A 20395-nucleotide genomic window follows, 5' to 3' on the forward strand; every position below is an offset into this window, starting at 1 on the left:
ATCTCCGCGTTGCCCCCCCCCCCGCGCCCCGTGAACCTCGCGCGCGATACGTCGCGACCGCGGACCGCGCGCTGACCTCCCCGCCCCCCCCCCATCGCACCATTTATTTTATCCTCACGCAGGCTCGGAAGGCGTCGCGTCGTTCGGCGTCGAGGCGGGCGGAAAGTGGTTCATGATCTCTCACGGGAAGAAGGTCGCGCGCCTGCACCGCCCCGCGGACCAGAGGAAGGCGCTCCTCCGCAACCTCACCACCGACCTGCTCAGGTACGGACGCATCACGACGACGATGGCGCGCGCGAAGGCGATGCGTAAGCCCGTGGAGCACATCATCAAGCTCGGCGTGGACGGCGGGGAGCACAAAAAACGCCAGGCGGAGGCGTACGTGTTCGATAAAGATCTCGTCGCCGCCGTGTTCGAGGCTGCCCCGGGGAGGTACGGCGATAGGCCGGGCGGTTACACGCGGATCGTTCGCACGCTGCGCAGGCGCGGGGACAACGCGGAGATGGCGATCATCGAGCTCGTGTGATGGCCGTCACGGTAGCGCGTCTGATTTGAAGTAACGATTCGATTCGACGCGATTGATTTGGCGGGGGTTAATTAATTAGAGCGCGTCCGGGGCGGGAGGTGGACATCTCTCGTCCCGGACGCGACGAGTGCGCGGCGCGGCGTGTGTACAGACGAGGTAGACGCCGAGATGAGATGATTATTAGAAGGCTCGTGCGCGATATTGTATTAAACAATCGAGACGGCCTGTTGCTCGTTCGCGTCGTCGTCGAAGAGGGGGGAGCGAGACTCTAATAAACCAGCGTTCGTCGTTCACTTTCTCGTCTTGGCCTTCTTCGACCCCTTCTTCGCCTTGCCGCCGTCGTCCGCCGCCTCCGCGGGCGCGTAATCCTTCCCGTACTTCCCCTCCGCTTTCAGCCTGCGCTTCGTCTCCTCCAGCGCGGCAGCCCTCGCCTCTTTCTTCGCCAGCCCGAGCTGAGCCGCCTTGTACAACTCGCGTTTTTTCCGCGGCAGCATGACGTACCGCATCGCCTCCGCCTCGGCGTCCTCGCCCATGGCTTTCAGCCTGTCGCGGACGATGACGTCCTTCTCGCGCATCGCCATCTCGAGCGTGAGGCGCGACTTCTTAGGTTTCTTCTGTTTGGTGGAGTCCTTCTTCGGTTTGGAGTCCTTCTTCTTCGCGTCCGCGTCCGAGTCTTCGTCCGAGTCGTCGTCCGAGTCGTCGTCGGAGTCGTCGTCGGAGTCCTCCTCTGACGCGTCGTCGTCCTCGACGTCGTCGTCGTCGTCGTCGTCTTCGCTCTCGCTTTCGCTCTCGCCGTCCTGCAGCGACTTCGAGTACGGAATCCCGCGAACTTCCTTGCTGAGCTCCTTCGCGTACGCGCGCTCTTCCTCCGCCGCTTCCTCCGCGGCGGTCAGCATCCGCGTCCCGTCCTCTTCGCTGACGTCCGCGAGCGACCGCCCCTCGCGCGCCGCCCTCGCGAGCGCCTTCAACCGTCTCAACGTCTTCTCGTAATCCGGCGTGTACCCCTCCTCCTCGGAGTTCACGAACGGCGATAAGTGCGGCGGCGGCGGCGTCCCGGGTTTGTACTCCTCCGTCGGGATCAGCACGCGCCAGTTCGCGCAGTCGACGACCCACTGCGGCACGACGTACTCTCGGTTGGACGCCATCTTCCCGTCCATCGGTCGATCCGCGACGACGTGCGTGATGCCTCCGTCGGACGCGTCGTGCGGGCTCCCTTCGCCGTCCCACGCGACGTCGCCGCCGAAGGACGTGATGACGAAGATCATCATGTCCTTCGGGCACTCTCGCTGGATGAAGAACACGCTCCCCTTGAACAGCGTCGAGCAGAGCTTGTCGTCCTCGCGTCGCGCCGGGTCCGCGCCCACCGCCGCCGCGATGGCGTCTTCGAGCGCCGCGTCGTCGGGATCACCCAAGGTGTTCGCGCCGTCGCCCGCGCCGCCGCCGACCCCGGGACCCCCGGCTCCGTCCGACTCCTCCTCCTCCTCCTCCCCGTCCCTCGCCGCCGCGAGCTCTCTCGCCGCGAGCTCCTCCTCGTCCATCTCCTCCCCGCGCGTCCCCGCCGCGAGCTCCGCGAGCTTCGCGCCCAGCGTGTCGAACCGCGCCTCCGTCTCCCTCGCCTGCGCGCTCTTCTTCCTCGCCGGCGCCGCGACCGACGCTTTCGCGTTCGACCCGGACCCGACCGCCTTCGCGCCGTCCTCGAGCGTGTGGATCACCGCGACGATCCCGCCCGCGTTGTCCTCGAGCTTGGAGTCCAGAAGCGGCGGGTACCGCAGCCCGCGGTCGTGGTACAGTTTGTAATTCACGAAGCCCGTCATCGCGACGTAGAATTCCAAAAACGTCAGCATGACTCTGTAGTCCACGTCCTCCGGCAGCGTCTGCGCCAGCGCGTGCGGGGTCATCCACGTCAGTTCCTCGCCGTACACGACCGCCTGGTAGTATATCCCCTTCACGGAGATGAAGCACTTGCGCAGCGCGTTCGTCTTCACGACGTACGACTCGAACTCGAGCGCGAGCGTTCGCGACCGCTGCACAACCTCGGACGGGATCCCGTGTCTCTTGTCCGCGGGGAGACGCGCGAACAGCTGCACGAGCGTCAGCGGGTCGTCCATGTCCCGTAGCGCGTCCTGGAACGTCGGGTACCGCTCCTTCACGAGGTGGTCCAGGCCGTACTGCGGCTTGCGCTCTTCCAGGCGGTCCACCGCGTGGTACGCTTTTTTCGCCTGATGGGGTCGAGGGTCCACGCGAGCGATGACGTCGGGGTGGATTTGAAAGGCGTCAGAAGCGGAGTTGAAAGGCGTCGAGGGGCGTGTGTCGGGATCGAAACCGAGGGACCCTGGGCGGAGAGATGCGCCGGGAAGTGAAGTCCTTAAGAATCGGCGTTCACCACGCCGACGCGGTCGTACGGGGACCGGCGTGATGAGAACGCGCCTTGGCCTTCTTGATCTTTCGCTCGTACGCGCGCAGCGCGCGGAACTTGTCGAGGAGCGGCTCGTGCGCGAGGAAGTTGATGTCCTTGACGTGGTAGTACGTCTTCCCCTGGCCCTTGTGTTTCTTTTTCGGTTCCCTGGACGCGCGAGAGTGCGCGGCGGGGATGGCGGGGGGAGGGATCGCGCGTCGGCGGAGGGGGAGAAAAGACGGCGGCGGCGGCGGCGAGCGATGATGATTCGATGGTCGTCGTTCGTCGCGGCCGCCTTCGACGCGCATCGTCGCCGCGACGAAGGAGAAGAAGAAGAAGACGCGGAAACCATCGCGCGAAGCGACGCGACGCCAAAACGCGCGCACCTCGGGTGGATGCCCTTCAGGATGCACAGACGACGGAAGTCCGCGAGCTTGAGCTGAAGACGGTTCAGCGCCGCGTTGCGAGTCGTGTATCGCGACGCGACGCCGCCCTTCGCGCGCAGCTGCTTCTTCGTGGACTTGCCGCCCATGTTCTTCGACGGCTTCACCATCGCGGCGGGCGGGCGCGGCGCGGGGTGCGCGCGCGGGGAGTTCTCGGGTCGCCGGTGGTGCGGCGAGCGTCGACGAGCGCGGCGCCGCCTCTTCTGACGCGAACGCACGATTGCGCACCCGCACCCGTGGAAAACAGTGCGCGAGCGACAACGACGACCGACCGCGTCACGCGTACGTGTACGCGCCAGATACTATACCTGAATGGGCTCCATACAGATTTCTGATCACCAAGCTCTGTAAACGCGTCACCGTGCCGTCACCGAACTCACTGCCGCGGTTCGGGCGGGACGCGTCGCACTCCCGTCCGCGCCGCCGCACGCTGCCCGCGAACATCACGCGCGCGATGCCCACTCACGGTACGCAACGCGCGCGCGCGTCGATCGAGATCGCGCGTCCTCGCCGCGTCGGACGCGCGCCGCGTCGATCGATATCGCGCGTCCCGTCTCCGCGACGTCGGTTCCGCCGCCGAAATAAAATGAACGATCGAGAAGCCGAAGAGACGCTCGTCCGTCGCGTCCGCCCGCCGCTCGACGCGCTCACGCTTCCCCCGTCCCTCTCCTCATCCTCCTCCTCCTCGCGCCGTCCCCAGGCCCGCTCCTCCCAGAGCTCTCCAAGCCGCTCAAAGCCGGCGAGTTCGAGCTCAAGAACCGCGTCGTCCTCGCGCCGCTGACGCGCGCGCGCTCGGGCGAAGATCGCGTCCCGAACGCGACGAACGTCGAGTACTACCGCCAGCGCGCGTGCGCGGGGCTCGTCATCACGGAGGCGACGACGGTGTCCCCGATGGCGAACGGCTGGGCGGACTCGCCGGGGATCTACACCCGCGAGCAAGTCGCCGGGTGGAAGAACGTCGTCGACGCCGTGCACGCCGAGGGCGGGACGATCGCGTGCCAGCTGTGGTACATCGGACGACCCGGGCACTCGACGTACATGCCCGACGGCGGGCCCGTCGTCTCCGCGAGCGACGTCCCCATCGACCCGAAGCACGACGGCGTGTGGGGCGCGGACTTTAAGAAGCACCCGCACGAGACCCCGAGCCCGCTGACGCTGGAGCAGATCGAGACGCTGATCGAGGAGTACGGCGTCGCCGCGGCGAACGCCAAGGAGGCGGGCTTCGACGGGATCGAGGTGCACGCCGGGAACGGGTACCTGCTCGATCAGGCGCGTTCTGTGTACTGTATCATGCGCAGAGCGGTCCCACGCGTCGCGTCGCGTTTCTTCCTCGAGGACTTTAGTCACTTCCCGGCGGGCGTGTGTTTCTCTCCGCGCGCCACCCCTCGGTTTCAATCCCCGCTCGACCCTATGACGCCTTTCAAAACTCGACCCTATGACGCCTTTCAAAACACATCCACTGACGCGCCCGCGAACTCCGCCCAAAAAACGTCGCCTCGCGCGGGGCGACTAACCCGCAGTTCCTTCAGTCGTCCACGAACAAGAGGGACGACAAGTACGGCGGCGACTTCGACGGGCGGTTCACCCTGCTCAAAGAGATCATCGAGAAGTGCGTGGAGAAGGCGTTCCCCACGTCCAGGATCGGCGTGCGGATCTCCCCCAACGGCGTCTTCAACGGCATGGGAAGCGCGGACAACCACGACGCGTTCGTGCACTACGCCAAACGACTCCAGAAGATGAACCTCGCGTACCTCAGGTGCGTTCTATACACTGGTCCCCATACGACCGCGTTGGCGTGGTGAACGCCGATCCTTAAGGACTTTGCCCGGCGCATCTCTCCGCCCACCCCTCGCTTTCAATCCCCGCCCTCGACGCCTTTCAACTCCAACTGACGCCTTTCAACTCCACCCCGACTTCGCTTTGTATGGAACGACCCTCAGCGTGATGGACGGCCTCGGGTTCGGATACCACGACGTGAGCCCCGTGGTCGACCTGCCGTGCCTGCGCAAAGATGCTGGGTACACGAACGCGTTGTTCGGGAACGTCGGGTACACGGGCGAGTCCGCGAACGCGGCGATCGAAGCCGGCGACGCCGACGCGATAATCTTCGGGCGGCCTTTCATCGCCAACCCGGACTTGCCGTATCGCCTCACGAACGGGTGGGAGCTCGCGGAGAGCGACGCGAGCAAGTGGTACACCGCGGGCGAGGAGAGCAGGAAGACGCCGGAGATCGGGTACGCGGACTATCCCGCGTACGAGGTCAAGTGAGCGACGCGCGACGACGATCCATCCTCTTGCGGGCTGCGAAAGTCCGCTCTTTTTCTTGTAACGCTAACGACCGGTTTTCGCCAAAAAAAAATTCCTCGAGTACACGTAGTTTTTTGTAGGGCCTACTCGTATATATATTCTGTCCAATTGCTCGTACCGATTGGCACGCGTACGTGGTACGCGTAGTTTTTCGGCAATTTCCAGCGGGGCAAATCGGCCAGGAATGCGGTGTCAGCTTTCCGTGGTCCTCGTTGGCTCTGAAAGTTTAGATCGTTTAGAGCCTGTTTAGATCACTCGGCTGGTCGTTGGTGACTTCTTTCACCGCGGGTCGCGGGCAAGTTCGACCGAACGTACGCGCGACCATACTAAATACCCATACGCGTCGCTCGCGACCGCGTCACCCCGGCGCGAGGTTCGACTCGCGTTTTTCCGAACTTCCCGTCGTCGCTCGCGCGCGCGGCCCGGCGCGCACCTTGCGACGCGCCGCGCCCGTCGCACGCGTCGAGTCGTCGATCGGTGAATCGCATCGACGTCTCTCGTTCTCTTCGCGCGAGCGTCCGCGCGCGGGTTCGGATCGCGCGCGAGGGAGCGTTCTCCGGACGCGAAGGCCCGCGCGAAGGGTTTCTCGCCATCGCGCGAGGTGCGAATCGTATTTCGCGCGGAGCCACGACGTCCGGCCCCGGAAACCTCACGCGCGCGTCCTACGCGAGCGCGCGATGAGGAACGCGAACGGCGCGACGACGAGCGCGCGCGATGAGGAACCCATCCCTCTGAAGTTCGCGGATTACAAGCGCTTCGACGACCTCTTCGGGGCGTCTTCCATCTTCACCAGTGGGACGCCCGCGCAGAGGAAGCGCGAGACGGAGTCCTACGTGAAGGACGCGATGGAGCGGCGACTGTACGGGTACGTGCATCGCCTGTACATGCACGGGACCCCCATCGAGCGGGTCGCCGTCGGGAAACCATGCGAGGAAGAGGATACGATCGGCGCGGACGTGAACGCGTGCGTCGCCGCCGCGGACGCGCGCGCGGAAGCGCGCGCCCCCTCGGAGGCTTTTGGAAGCGTCCCCGCGAGCGGCGGAGGACGCGCGGGCGCGGGCGGCGTCGTCGCGCGCGCGAGCGTCGACGACTCGCGCGCGCGAGCGCCGGGCGCGCCGAAGGTCATCTTCGGGCCGGGACATAAGGGGTGGAACGACGACGAGGGCGGCCTGTGGGACGCGATGCGCCATCTCGAGCCGCAGAAGCAGACGCCCGCGCCCGATGGTGGGTTCGTCGAACCCGCGCAGCACGCGACGCAGCAGCAGCAGCAGCAGCAGCAGCAGCAGCAGCAGCAGTGGGGAGCGGATCTCGTTCCGGCCGGGTTCGCGGGCGCGTCGTTCACGCCGCTGCCCGCGATGCGCGCGCAAGGCTTCGTCGCCGCGCAAGAGGACGAGTTCACGGCCGGACGCGATAGGTTCGAGGAGATCGAGGTGCGCGTCGTCGATCGCGCGCGGCCCGGCCCCGCGCGGGGCGGGGCCGCGTCCTCCTCCGATCGCGCTTTTCGCCCGTTCGTCGCTCAGATCTGTCCGTCAAGAAAAATTGAATTTTCCCAGCTCTCTCTCTCTCTCTCTCTCTCCTTCGCGCTCACCTCCCCGTCCACCTCCACCTCCACCTCCGTCATCAACAAACAGGAGCGCGTGCGGCAGCTCGAGCAGAGCCTCGCGATGAGCAACGCGAGAGAGGCGGTCGCGCGCGCCGCGGCGAGAGAGGCGGCGGCGAAGGAGGAGGAGACGCGCGCGTTGCTCCTCGCGGTGAGCGAAGACGATCCCATCGCGACCAGCGGGGAATACGAGCAGACCGACCGCGTGCGGCGCCGCGCGCCGGAGCGCCACAGCGACGTCGACGCGCTCGCGTTCGTGCAGTCCGCGGTGCGAACGCTCGGGTACGACAGCGGCGGCGGCAGCGCGAAGGGGGGGAACGAGCACCACGAACGCGCGCAGAGCGATCCGAGCCGAGGCGACGGAAACTCGCCCAAGTCGCCGTCGCCGAAGAGTTTCGCGCCGCGCGACGCGTCGCGGTCCAGGTCGCTGTCCGGCGGCGGGAGGAACGATGGAAAAAAACAGAGCAGGCCGTTCGAGACGTGGGCCGGCGCCGCGGGCGCCGCGAAAGACACCCCGAGCGTGGAGAAGCACGAGGGCGAGAGAGTCGGGGATAAAGACGCGAGCGGCGGCGGCGCGGCGGCCACCGCGGCGGCGGCGGCGGCGGCGGCGGCGGCGGCGGCGGCGGCGGACGGCTTGCTCCACACGAGCAGCCTCACGTCCTACGGCGGATCGGGCTCGAGGAAACGCGCGCGAGAGAGCGGAGGATCCGGCGCGGACGCGGACGCGGACGCCCTCGCGCGGCGCGGGGGCGCGTCCACTCCGCGCGCCCCCGACGCGGATTCCGAACGAGATTTCCTGCGCGCGCGCGCGACGCACGCGACGCAGCAAGCGGCGCTCTTACGCGAGAGCAACGCGCGCTACGAAGCGAGGGTGGAGCAGCTCGAGTCGCTCGTGCGCGCGTCGAGCGCGCAGGCGAGCGCGCTGAGGGCGGAGCTCGCGAAAGTCGCCGCGCTCAACGCGATGATCGACGGCGGCGCGGAGGACGAGGCCGAGGCGGCGCGCGAAAATGACTTCGCCGAAAGGGCTTCCGACCCGCAGCGCGCGTCCTCCAAGTCGAAGTCGATGCGCGGGGGGTTCGTCACGCCTCGAGGCCTCGACGCGGGAGGAGCGGGACCCCGGGGGTACGATGAGAGGGAGAGGGGGGACGACGACGGCGCGAGGCCCGCGAGGGCGGCGTCTCGACCCGCGCACTCGCCCGTGGTGAGCTCGGTGGAGCAGAGTCCGCTGCCGCGCGGCGGCGGCGGCGGGGGGATGGAGCAGCGAGCGGCGTGACGGCCCTCGCGACCGACGCGGTCGGTTCTTTCTTCTTTATGAGTAACGCGCGTTCGCATCGAACGAAGGCACGACGTACGTTATGAGTCATGACGATGTAACAATGGTACTATTCTTTCATCTTACCACGCGCCCGACGTCGGCGACGCCCCGCGCACAGCTTGCACACTCCTGTGATCGTATTTGAACGAACAGAAAGACCTGAGAAAGACGCGCTCTCGCCGCGTCGTCGTGGTATTCTCCCGCCGCTCGCCGTCGCATGCACCGCGCGCCCCGGACCGATCGCGGCGCCGTCCCGCCGCCGGCGTCCGCGACGGCGACGGCCGCGACGCTCGCGGAGCGCGCGGCGATCGCGGCGCGCGACTACCCCGCGTTCGCGGCGCTCCGCGCGTCGAGCGTCGACGAAGTAAGAGGCGTCCTCGCGGAAGAAGGGCGGCAGTTCCTCGAGACGCTCGCGTCACGGCGCACGCTGTGCGACGCCGTCGCGCAGCTCCGAGGGATCCTCGTCGAGGGGATCGTGAAGAACCAGCTCATCTTTGGCCTGGACTGCACGACGACGTCGCTCGCGTGCCGCTACCTCGACAGGTTCTTGGGTGCGCAAAAAAGAACACGCGCGTCTCCGTCGTGGTCCCTCCTTTCGATCGTTTGCGTTTCCTTCCCTCGCGCGACGACGACGACGACGACGACGACGACGACGACGACGACGACGACCTCGCATCCTCCACGACCCCCCCCCCCCTCCAGGCGCGAATCGCTTCGACGTCCACCTCAGCGACGGCTGGATCTTCCACCTCGTCGCCAACGCGTGCGTCACCGTAGCCGTCAAGTTCAGCGAGAGCACGAGGTACGACGCGGACGTGATGCAGAGACACGTGGACATCGCGTTCGACCGCGCGTGCGTCCTGAAGATGGAGTCTCTGGTGCTCAGAGAGCTCGGATGGAAGCTCAACGACGTCGTCCCGTGCGCGTACGTCCCTCGCTTTCTCACGATCCTGGGCTACCGCCCGGGCGCGAGCGACGGCGACCACCTCCGGCTGTGCTCCAGGCGCGTCCTATTCTCACACTGGTTCCCATACGACCGCGTTCGCGTTGTGAACTTCATTCCTTAAGGACTTTCTCCCTCGCGCCGGTGGTCCCCATACGACCGCGTCGGCGCGGTGCACGCCGTTCCTCGAGGACGGACTCTCCTTTCCTTTCTTCGCCCGCCCGGCGTTCGTTCGTCGCGCGTTTCGCTCCTCGCGCCCCTCGGTTTCGATCCCGACGCGCGCGCACGCGCCTCGACGCCTCGCGACTTCGACCGACGCGCCCTCGAACGCCGCCCGCCTCGCGCGCGCGACGACCCGACCCTCGCCAGAGCGGAGGTGTACCTCCTGAGCGTGTTGTACGACCTCAACTTCACGCGGTGGCCGCCTTCCGTCGTCGCCGCGGCCATCGTCGGCGTCGTGCTCGAGGACGAGGGCCTCGATCGTCGCGGCGTGATCGACGGGTTGAGGAACGCGGGCGCAGAGGTGCGCGCGGAGGACGCGAGGGCGTGCATGCGGGACGTGGACGCGCTGAGGCGCGTTCGTTCTGAGAACGTTTTGTTTTGTTTTTCACCCATCCCTCGGTTTCGACGTCTGATCGCGTCGCCCCCTTTCGACTGACCGATGAACGTATTTCGCACGGAACGACCCTCAGACGGTCGCTCGAGACGTTGGGAGGCGGCGGGACCGGCGCGGGAGGAGGAGAAGGCGGAGGCGGAGGCGGCGGAGGCGGAGACGCCGCAGCGGCGGCGTGAACGAGCTGAGCGAACGAACGAACGAACGAAACGTGTACTGCCGCGCGTTCTGACTTGACTACTACGGAAGTACCTCGCGCGACTGCCGCTAGCTATCGACCGACGACCGAAGCGCGCGCGCGCGCGCGCGATCTGCATCCTCAAATCAGGTGCCGGACGTTCTCTTCCTGGTGCCGAGAGCTCGCACGCTTCTTGTGCGCCTCGATCTGCGTCATTCGGTGCTCCTTCTCGCGGTGCCGCCGCTCCCTCCGCGCCGCCGCCTCCGCCTTCTTCGCGCCCACTTTCTCATCCTGCTCGGTGATGATCCGGTACAGACTCTTCGACGTGCACGTCTCGCTGACAGTCATCCACGTGTTCACTTCCTCGAGCATGCGCATCCCCTCCACGTCCATCATCCCCTTCGTTTGCGCGTCGAGCGCCTTGATGTCCACGAGCTTCTTGCGCATCACGCGGTTCGCCCCGATCTGGTACGACATCGCCGGCGACGTCAGCACCTTTGCCGCGTCGTCGACGTAGTCTCTCAACGCCGCGCGCGCGCGCCGCGTGTCAATCTTCACCAGGAGCTCCTCCGGGGCGTCCGCGAGACCTATGATGTGCGATAGCATGTTGTTGTCGTCCTGTAACACCTGCGTCGCCATGGGGTAGCCCATGAGGCACGCGGTGAGGTGCGCGATTCTTCCGAACGATTCCTGTAAAATCAACGCGCGAACGATGCGGCATCGAATCGCGGCGAGATAGTCCATCTCCGACTCGAGATGTTTCTCCTCGAGCTGGTAATGCTCCGCCGCCGGGGCCGCGAGCGCGGGGTGGCACGGATCTCCCTTGTGCGCGTGCCAGTCGTACCACGCGAGCGCGTCCATCTTGTCCGTGAACACCATCGAGTACGCGTCTAAAGGCCACGCGTCGTCGTCGTCGACGGATCTTCTCTTCTCCTCTCCGCCGCCGAAGCGCGTGTTGATCGTCTGACGAAAGTCGAGCTTGAGGTTGACAAACACGGGGATGTACTTGTCCCCGAACTTCACCGTGAGCTGCGCGCAGCTCTCCGCGCCCTGCTGCGCGACTTTACTGATCATCTTCCTCACGCGCCGTTGATCCGCGTGAATCTCGTCCCACTGCACGCGCTCGACGTCGCCCTGCTGCATCGCGTTTTGCCCCAAGTTCCCCGCGGCGCCGGACGCGCGGAGCTCGAGCGCGATCGCGCGCTGACGCCGTCTCTGCTCTTCGAGCGCGCTGTCGGACGTGTGCGGTCGTTCGAGATTGGGCGGCGTCGCGACGCGTTCGCGGTCGAAGTCGCTCTCGAGGTTCGTCGCGACGCCGCCGCCGCCGCCGCCGCCGGTCCCAGGGCTGCTCTCGCCCTCTCTCTCGCCCTCCGCGATCGAACCCAGCGCGCTGGCCCGCGCGCCGCCGCCGCCTCGCGCGCCGCCATTTCCGCCGCGCTCGTACCCGCGGCTGTCCAAGCGGATCGCGTCCGCCTCCTCGACGAGCTTCTCGAACCCCTCGTCCTCGAGCTTAGGGCCGTTCCATACAAGCGAATGTCGGGGTGGAGTTGAAAGGCGTCAGGTGGAGTTGAATGACGTCGAGGTCGGGGGTTGAAAGCGTGGGGTGGGCGGAGAGATGCGACGGCAAACGTCCTTAAGGATCGGCGTTCACCACGCCGACGCGGTCGTATGGGGACCAGTGTATAGAACGCGCCTTAATCTTGAGCTTGGCCGCTCGCTCGGCTTCCTCCTCGTCGGGGGTCTGGAGTAAAACCTTCGGGAGCAACAGCTCGTGCACGAGCCAGGGCGCGTCGTCTTGCATTATGAGCAGCCGTCGAATGATGTCCGCGGCGTACGCGTCGCACGCTTCCTCGAGGTTCGGACCGGACGCGCGTGTGTGCTCCTCGATCACGGGCGTGAACCCGAGCTTGTTTGAGATTTTCTTCGCCCTCGTCTTGGCCGCCTTGTGCGCCTCCTTGTCCGCGTATTCAGCCTTGGTTTTCACGTCTTCGTCCTTGTCCGGCAGAGGGCCCAACCCCGCGGTGAACGCGGCGTCGCCGCCGAACGCGCTGACTTGCTCGAACTGGTACGAGCCATCCTGCCACTGCCGCGATCGCATCAAGTCCGGAATCGCGTCTCGAATCTTACACAGACGCACCGGGTCCGCGACGCACACCGCGGAGTACACGCCGAAAACGATCGGCCCGGAGGCCCCTCGCCCGCCGCCGTTCGCGCCTCGCTCCCGCGGCGGCCGCGCGGCGTAGATCGCCTTCTTCGCGTCCATGAGCGATAACCGAGGCCGCGTCGCGAATACGCCGACTTTATTCAGTCCCGAGACGCCGTCGACGGACTTCACCGAGTCGCCGCCGCCGCGCGTCGAGTCCTTCAACGCGCCGCCGTTGATCTTGAACGACACCTCCATCTGGTGACCCTGATCCCTCAGCCTTCGCACGACGATCGAGAACGGGTTGCGCGACATCGGCGGCTGCGACACTTCCGTGATGATCTCCTGGAGGGTCTCGTCCAGGCGCGCGTCCACCGCGTACTGTGGGCCGTTCCATTCAAAAAAAAGTTCATCGGTCAGTTGAAAGGGGACGCGATCGAATGTTGAAACTACCGTAACCCAGCGGTGGGTGAGAAACGTGTGCTCAGAAAGAACGCACCTGTAACAACAACGCCGGCGTGTGCATCCGCGGCGGCGCGTACCTGTGCCGCCGCACCCACCGCTCGCCGGCGTCCAAGTGCAGCGTCGCGATCGGGGCGACGACTTCGTAGACGCGGTGCCACACCTTGTCGATGTCCGCGAGCGGCGGCTCCTTCATCCGCGGGTCCACGAGCGGGATACCGTTTAACTTCGCGAGGCCGAGCCCGTCGCTCTTCTCTAGCATCTTGCGTTTCCGACGCGCCTCCTTCTTTTTTCGCTCGTTCTCGTCGTCGCCGTCGGATTCGTCCGTGTCCGACGCGTCCAGAAACGCCTTCGCGAGGAGGTGCCCGAAGTCGCTCATCTTCTGCGCGAACGTCTTCTTCTTCTTCTTCTTTGCTTTCTTCTTCTTGTGCGCGATGGCCAGCTCGACGTAATCCGTCAACGCGAACGCGAGCGAATCTTCCTCCTCCGCGGTGTTCTCCGACCGGTTGATCAAGTTGATGGAAAACGCGCCGGCTTCGATCAACGCGAGGTGCGGCTTCATCATGTGCAGCTCTTGCTGTCTCGTCAACGCCACGACGGAGCACAACAGTTTCGCGGTATACAGCGCGCGCTCCGCGGCGTGCGCGGCCGGGTTCATCGTGTCCAGAGCGGCGAGGGATAAGCCGTCCCTGCCGCAGCCTTCGATCGCGTGCTTAAACGCGCCCTCGCACATCTGCTGAAGCGGTAGAATCGCGTAATCTCGGTGCGTCGCGGTGATCATGAAGTCGTTCACGCGCCGCGCGAGATGTCGGAGGTGGTCGTGCAGCTGCTGCGCGTTGGCGGCGGTTCTTCTCAGCGCCGTGGGTCCGGCGAAGAGTTTCGCCAATATGTCGCACTCTTGCGCGACGTTGAAGATCCACATCGACGGCGAGCACGTGAACCGAATCATGTCTATGAACGCTCGGTCGCGCATCTTCGTCCCGGGCTCTTCTTCCCACCCGATGTCGCCGCGCAGGAGCAAGATCATGATCGCGACGCGAATCATTCGGCTGACGTTATCTTTCCGTTTCGCCTTCAAACCGAGCCCGAGGAGGCGCTCGGTGTTCGCCTTCATCACCATCGGCGACGTCGGCGTGATCGCCGCGCCGAACATCGCGATGTACGCCGACGCGGTGACCTGCTCGAAAAATACCCCGGAGTATAACGCCTCGAACGGGAGCGTTCCGTAATGCATCGCCAGCCCCGCGGGGCCCTCTTTCTTCTTGATCCGGTGATGAAACACGAAATACGCGCGCGTGCTGAAGTGCATCACCAGGTTGTCCACGCCCTCCTCCTCGGCGAAGTCCACCGACGTTCCGTACGCGGAGTCCAACAGCGGCGGCGGCACCGCCGCGCGCGTCGTGACCTGTATCGCGACGTGGTGATGCGACGCCACGCTCCTCTTGATCGCCGTCTCGAACCCGCGTCGATCGTTACGTATCTTCCTCCACGGCCACCACTGCGCGCGTTTTTCGCACCGCCGCTGAGGGTAATTGTCCATACGAGCGATGATATCGGGGTGGAGTTGAAAGGCGTCAGAAGCGGAGTTGAAAGGCGTCGAGGTGTGTCGGGATTGAAAGCGAGGGACCCTGGGCGGAGAGATGCGCCGGGACCCAAAAGTCCTTAAGGATCGACGTTCACCACGCGGACGCGGTCGTACGGGGACCGGTGTGGGATACTAGAACGCGCCTGCGCCGCCCACGTCCAGTTCTCGCTCGGCGACGACGGCGTCAGCAGCACCCCCTTCGTGCTGTTCGCCTCGGACGCCTCCACGACCCTCTCCACGGTGTCCACGATGTGATCCGCGAACGTTTGCACCGCGCTGACCATGTCCGGCGCGTCCACGAGCACGTCGTGCCTGAGCCCGATCCTCGACGGCGCGCCCTGCCATCGCCGGTGATGGAGGCACCCCTCCTGCAGCGACGTCATCACCGTGAAGACGCTGTCCGGGTTCCTCGGGTCTGGTTGCGGGTCCCCGCCCGGGAACAACGCCCTCGGGAACTTGGACAGCAGCGCGCGCATGTCCGTCAGACCTTCGCGGTCCGCGCCGCGCAGGACGTGCGGTAACCCCCACGCGTCGCCCCATCGCACGAGCTTGCAGCAGTGCGCGTTGCCGTCCACGAGCTCGACGTCCTCGAGCATCCAGTACACCTCCTCGTCGTCCCACTCCCACACGCTGTCGTTGCCGTGCGAGCTGTGCGCGGTGAGCTGCGTCGCGACGAAGAAGTACGGGTTCGCGGGGAGTTCGGGCATGCTGTACAAGCGTCGCATCGCCTCGAACAGCGCGGGGCCGAGGTTCGTCTCGCTCTCGCTCATGTAGCGCTTGCGGAGCAGGCGCTCGTTCTCGATGGCGGCCTGCACCGCGTCGGACGCCATGACGTCGCGACGACGACGACGACGACGACGACGACGACGACGACGACGACGCGCGGGCGCGCGAGCGTACGTGAACGACCGCGCGCGAGGAGGCGACGCGTGCCTCCTCCTCTCCCTGCGCGCGCGCCGCGGAGTGAACGACGACGACGACGATTTGAATCGTAGTCCCGTTGACCGCGGCCCGCGAGGTGCCGTTTTCTTGGAACGACCAGACCAGACACTGCAGGGAAGGCGAGGCGTGACGAAACAGAAAAGTGTTCACTCTCGTGTGATATTCAAATAGCAGTACAGCGTTGCGCGAACGACCGCGCGCGCGGTCGTCGCTCCCGTCTACGTCGCTTCTCGCGCGAGGGGGGGGACGAGACGCGCTCGTCGTCTATCCGCCCCGCCCCGCGCTCGCGCGCTTCCTCTCTTCGACCAAAAAATGAGAAAAAAATCAAAAAATGCATCGTCGTTCATCCGTCCATCCCTCCTCCGCCGTCCTCCTCGTCCCCCGTCGCGTCGTTCAGAACCCCGAGTCCGGCCCGAGCACGCCGAGAGCCTTCGCGTACCCGATCAACTGACCCATGATCCCGTTCCCCGTGCTCGCCTCCAAGAACACCGCGAGCGCGAACCCGAGCATCGCCCATCGTCCGTTGTTCATCTCTACGTCGAGCGCGTATCGCATCTCCGCGTCGACGCCGGCGCCTATTTCCATAGGCGGCATGCCCACCGCGAGGTCGCGCTCCATCATGGACGCCTCAGCCGCCTCGCCCGCTTCGGCGGCGGCGATCTTCATCGCCGCGGCCGCGGCCATCGCCTCCGCCTTGCCGTCCATGGAGAGGACCGCGTCCGCGGGGTTGCTCCTCCGCGCCTCCGCGATCGCGGCGAGGTCGTCGGGCGCGAGGAATCCGTTTCGCTCCATCTTTTTGATGTCCACCGACAGCGCCCTCGCGGCCTCGTCCTGGTCCGCGCCGAGGAGGTCGCACCACCGCTTGAACGTGCGCATCGTCATCGTGCCGTCCTGCGCGGACTTGAGCGTCTTCGCGGCGCCGGCGACGGTCCCGCCGACGAGGCCGAGGGTAAGGATCGACGTCGCGATCGGGTTCGGGCACGCGATCCCGATCTGCGCGAGGATCCCATCGCCGGTCCAGAGTTCCTCCGCGAGGCCGACGGTGAAGCCCATCATCGCGAGTCGCCCCGTCCACAACTCCGCGAACGGCGTGAACCCGAAGACGCCCTCGCTCGTGTCCAGGCCCATGGATCTCGCCGAGCGCTCGACCGCGTTCAGCGCGGGCGGCTCCTCCACCGCCCGCGCGCGGACGACGACGACGCCGCGCGATGCGACGCGGCGGGAGACGCCGCGGACGCCGCGCGTCGTCGTCGTCTTCTTCGCGGCGAAGGAGACGGTCGTCGTCGGAGAGAGCGCGGAGAGCGTGTGCGTGGTCATCGTCGTGTGGTGTGTGGGGGTGCGTGCGTGCGGCGCGGCGTGAAGTGACGCGTCGTGCGACGACGACGCGTGCGTCAACGAAACGCACAGAATGAACGCTCGGAACGCGTGACGTGGCGCAGCGAGAGTTCAGACTTCATCAGAGTAGTAGACAAGGAAAATTCAGACTAAAAAACCCATAGAGTACAGTGCATATACTTTCGTATGGAATCTTAGTTTGATGAGCCCGCGCCCGGCGCGCAGCGCGGATCAGTTTCGGTTGGCTGGAATAGCCTCTCGGATCTCGATTAGCGCGCTCGCTCCCGTCCCCGCACCACATCGCGCGTCGCACGGCCCGCGCCGCGCGGGTTCACCCAACGCGCGTCTCTCGCGTGATCCCCGAGACGATCGCGGACGTTCGCTCGCGCGGCGCGCGGCGCATCGCGCGAACGCCGCGGCGCGCGTGCGAGCGACCGCGAGGAATCGCCGACAACGTGAATTAATTTAATTTATCTCATCTGAGACCTCATCCGTCCAGCCGTCCCGCCGACCCGCGCGTCATGAGCTGCTTCGGCGGCGGTAAGACGAAGCGCACCGCGTCGGGCGAGTTCGGCTCTCAGCCGTCCTCGCCGACCGCGGAGCCGAACGAGAAGGACGAAAAGAAGCGCGAGGTCATCGCCGCGGGGGTGACGGACTTCGTCCCCGACCAAATCACGCTGCAGACCACCGCGCGCGAGTTCGCCGCCATCGTCGAGCAGACGATCGCGCGCGCGAAGGAGATGAACGCGCCGCGCCCGGCGCCGCCGCCGAAACCGCCGCAGAAGCCCAAGTACGCGCGCGAGGAACCGCTGCCGCCCGGGGTTCGACGCGCGCACGTGCCGCCGACCGCCGCGCCCTCGGACGTGACGTCGCCGGCGAACATCGCGACGCCGGACGGGCGGCCGAAGCACTTCAGCGAGCTCAGGCAAGCGCAGCACGCGCAGCCGCGGACGACGCCGCTCGCGAGCAGGGACTACGCGCGGTACGCCCCGGGGACGGGGCCGCTGTACGGCGGGCCGTCGTTCCCGGCGCCGAAGGGCGGCAGCGGCGGCGGCGGCGGAGGCGGAGGCGGACACTTGACGAGGACGCCGTCGAAACAACAGAAAGCCGCGGCGGCGGCCAAGGTGGCGGCCAACGCGTCCCTGGCGACGACGCAGACGCTCGTGTTCAGCGCGATCGTCGCGTCGCTGTCGCTCGCGCCGATCGCGTACAAGCTGTTCGCCGCGCTCGGTTTAGGGGATGGCTTTCGCCCCGGTCACGGGCTCACCGCGAGGGAGGCGGCGTCCGCGGCGGCGGCGGCGATTCGTCGATGGAAGGACGACGGGGAAGACTTCACGACGCTGCTGACGATGTACCTCAGCGTGATCTTCGTGTTGATGGGCCTCCTCGCGTGCGTGAGACAGTCGAGAGGGCCGATGGCGCGGTGGCTGATTCGCGTCAGGCTCGCGGTGGGCGTGACGAAGACGCAGGCGCACGTCGCCGTCGTCGTCGTCGCCGTCGTCGTCGGCGTCTTCGGCGGCGTCGTGTCGATCGCCGCGGGGAACGCGATCACGCAGATGCTGACGGGGAACCACGTGAAGACGTTCGCGCTGAGCGCGACGGCGGCGGCGGTGTCGTGCTGGTATCACGAGCGACGGAAGCGGGGACGGGAGATCGTCAAACGCGGCGTCTGCGCGCTGTACGACGCGGAGAAGGATAAGAAGGCGCTCGAGAGAATCATGGGCAAGTTTAATCGCGCGCGGGATAAGAACGCGTTCGCGATGGGGAACGCGTGCGCGCCGACGTGGGCGCGGTTCGCGTACGACGAGAAGGTCAAATTTCTGAACGACTTTCTCGGGAGGATGTGGCCGCACGTGAACCGAGCGGTGAGCGACATGCTCACGAAGATGCTCGATCCGCTCCTGGAGACGTACCGGCCGTCGATACTGTCGAAGGTCTTCTTGGATCAGTTCGACCTCGGGGACGAGAGCATTCAGATATCGCGCGTGTCGTTCGTCGGCTTGCGCTCGGACGACATGGGCCTCTCGTTGGATTTCAACGTCCAGTGGAACGGCAACTCGAAGATCATGATCGCGGCGACGACGCACATCGGGACCGCGATCAAGATTGGCGTGAAAGATCTCGAGATGTACGCCAGCGTGCGCGTGACGCTGCAGCCGTTCGTTCCGACGTTCACGCCGTTCGCGGGAATGACCATCTCGCTCACGGAGAAGCCGAAGTTTGACTTTGACCTGGAGCTCCCGCTAGGTCTGGAAGGGCGGATGAGCACGAAGATTCAAAACTGGCTCGAGGGGTTCCTCTCGGACGTCTTAGGGAATAGCATGGTGTGGCCGGAGCGAATCAACGTCCCGCTCGCGTTCGACAACCAGGAGATCACGCTGAAGAACGGCGAGACGATGCCGTACAAGAAGTACTACGAAAACGTCATGGTGAACAAGATCACGGGGATCGTCGTCGTCGCCGCGCGGCACGCCACGGACGTCCCGTCCGTGGACATGTTCTCGCCCTCGGACCCGTACCTGTCGTTCCAGCTGCGAGGAAAGAACAAGATCTTCACGAAAGTCGTGGACAACGATGCGAACCCGGTGTGGAACGAGCAGCATTTCATGCTCGTGGACGACGTCAACGCGAGAAAGTTGAAAGTCGACGTCATGGACGACGACGCGAACGGGCTCGGGAACGACGACGACTGCATCGGATCCACGACCGTCGCGCTCGACGCGCTGGAGCCGCAAGTCACGATGTCGTTCACGGTCGCGTTCCCGGAGACGGCGAAGATCAACGCGAAGAAAGGGCTGAAGCCCATGACGGTCACTCTGGATTTGACGTACGTTCCCTTCGACATCGCCGGCGGCGAGGGCTCCGCGGCGGAGGAGTGGTTCCGAGGCTGGGGGATGCTCACGGTGAAGCTCATCAGCGGTAAGGATCTGAAAGTGGGCGATTACAACGGCTTCAGCGACCCGTACTGCAAGCTCGCGATGGAGAAGGCGGAGCTGAACGTCGAGGACCCTCAGCGTTCCTCCGCGGACGCGCCGGGGGAGGGGGGCAAAGCGTCGACGAAGCGCAAGAAGGGCTCGTCGAAGAGGCCGGAGTTCATCCGGCACAAGAGCAAGGTGATCCAGAAGACGTTGGACCCGGAGTGGGGCGAGGAGTTCGAGTTCGTCGGCGTCCTCGAGCGGACGCCGCTCATCGTGGAGTGCTTCGACCGGGACGTGATGCTCCTGAAAAAGGCGCGTTCTATACACTGGTCCCCATACGACCCCGTCGGCGTGGTGAACGCCGATCCTTAAGGACTTTTGCCGTCGCATCTCTCCGCCCACACCTCGCTTTCAATCCCCGCCCTCGACGCCTTTCAACTCCATCTGACGCCTTTCAACTCCACCCCGATATTCGCTCGTATGGAACGACCCAAAGTCGAGAGATCCTCTCGGGAGCGCGGAGATCGATCTCGTCTCCGCGCTGAGGCTGGACGAGGGCGACCCGATGGAGCCGCGCACGCGCGAGGGCGACTTCGAGCTGAGCGCGTCGCACTCCGCGGCGAAGACGAAGGGCGTCAAGGGAAGCGTTCGCATGAAGCTTCACTGGCAGCCGTTCACGTCGACGCGGAA

General features: G+C 65.8%; 9 protein-coding genes across 9 annotated transcripts in view; 5 read left to right on the forward strand and 4 right to left on the reverse strand.

The window, feature by feature from the left end:
* MICPUCDRAFT_29418 (uncharacterized protein) overlaps positions 1-758 on the forward strand; it is a 1523-nt gene extending 765 nt beyond the window's left edge. Inside the window, exon 2 of the mRNA XM_003062771.1 lies at positions 123-758. Within this exon, the coding sequence (XP_003062817.1) occupies positions 123-526 (404 nt within the window). The 3' untranslated portion in view covers positions 527-758. The remainder of the gene's footprint in view (positions 1-122) is intronic.
* A 306-nt stretch (positions 759-1064) lies between these two features.
* On the reverse strand, positions 1065-3474 carry MICPUCDRAFT_44858 (uncharacterized protein; the record flags this gene model as incomplete). Its single annotated transcript, XM_003062980.1, has 5 exons — positions 1065-1107; positions 1334-1863; positions 2176-2735; positions 2950-3089; positions 3308-3474. 5 exons carry the CDS (start codon positions 3472-3474, stop codon positions 1065-1067), a joined length of 1440 nt encoding a protein of 479 aa, XP_003063026.1.
* Positions 3475-4075: 601 nt separating this feature from the next.
* On the forward strand, positions 4076-5632 carry MICPUCDRAFT_22022 (uncharacterized protein; the record flags this gene model as incomplete). Its single annotated transcript, XM_003062772.1, has 3 exons — positions 4076-4642; positions 4885-5120; positions 5305-5632. Coding segments are annotated over 3 exons (1131 nt in total), but the record flags the coding sequence as incomplete, so codon positions are not given.
* Positions 5633-6110: 478 nt separating this feature from the next.
* MICPUCDRAFT_52620 (uncharacterized protein) lies at positions 6111-8667 on the forward strand. The gene is made up of 2 exons (XM_003062773.1): positions 6111-7101; positions 7303-8667. Exons 1-2 carry the CDS (start codon positions 6349-6351, stop codon positions 8542-8544), a joined length of 1995 nt encoding a protein of 664 aa, XP_003062819.1. The 5' UTR covers positions 6111-6348; the 3' UTR covers positions 8545-8667.
* Positions 8668-8803: 136 nt separating this feature from the next.
* On the forward strand, positions 8804-9653 carry MICPUCDRAFT_52621 (uncharacterized protein; the record flags this gene model as incomplete). Its single annotated transcript, XM_003062774.1, has 2 exons — positions 8804-9137; positions 9289-9653. 2 exons carry the CDS (start codon positions 8804-8806, stop codon positions 9651-9653), a joined length of 699 nt encoding a protein of 232 aa, XP_003062820.1.
* An 808-nt stretch (positions 9654-10461) lies between these two features.
* Positions 10462-14078, reverse strand: MICPUCDRAFT_48675 (uncharacterized protein; the record flags this gene model as incomplete). Its single annotated transcript, XM_003062981.1, has 3 exons — positions 10462-11551; positions 11997-12844; positions 12963-14078. 3 exons carry the CDS (start codon positions 14076-14078, stop codon positions 10462-10464), a joined length of 3054 nt encoding a protein of 1017 aa, XP_003063027.1.
* Positions 14079-14587: 509 nt separating this feature from the next.
* MICPUCDRAFT_52623 (uncharacterized protein) lies at positions 14588-15340 on the reverse strand (the record flags this gene model as incomplete). The annotated part of the gene is made up of 1 exon (XM_003062982.1): positions 14588-15340. One exon carries the CDS (start codon positions 15338-15340, stop codon positions 14588-14590), a length of 753 nt encoding a protein of 250 aa, XP_003063028.1.
* A 505-nt stretch (positions 15341-15845) lies between these two features.
* On the reverse strand, positions 15846-16769 carry MICPUCDRAFT_52624 (uncharacterized protein; the record flags this gene model as incomplete). Its single annotated transcript, XM_003062983.1, has 1 exon — positions 15846-16769. One exon carries the CDS (start codon positions 16767-16769, stop codon positions 15846-15848), a length of 924 nt encoding a protein of 307 aa, XP_003063029.1.
* Positions 16770-17527: 758 nt separating this feature from the next.
* Positions 17528-20077, forward strand: MICPUCDRAFT_48676 (uncharacterized protein; the record flags this gene model as incomplete). The annotated part of the gene is made up of 1 exon (XM_003062775.1): positions 17528-20077. One exon carries the CDS (start codon positions 17528-17530, stop codon positions 20075-20077), a length of 2550 nt encoding a protein of 849 aa, XP_003062821.1.
* Between the last annotated feature and the right edge of the window lie 318 nt (positions 20078-20395).

This window comes from Micromonas pusilla (genome assembly GCF_000151265.4).
Source record: "Micromonas pusilla CCMP1545 genomic scaffold MICPUCscaffold_13, whole genome shotgun sequence".
NCBI lineage: Eukaryota > Viridiplantae > Chlorophyta > Mamiellophyceae > Mamiellales > Mamiellaceae > Micromonas > Micromonas pusilla.

Bases quoted from the DNA above. Each gene is read 5' to 3' on its own strand.
- MICPUCDRAFT_52620 (XM_003062773.1), top strand. From the start codon at position 6,349: ATGAGGAACGCGAACGGCGCGACGACGAGCGCGCGCGATGAGGAACCC. The intron at 7,102-7,302 runs GTGCGCGTCGTC...ATCAACAAACAG, and splicing joins ATAGGTTCGAGGAGATCGAG to GAGCGCGTGCGGCAGCTCGA.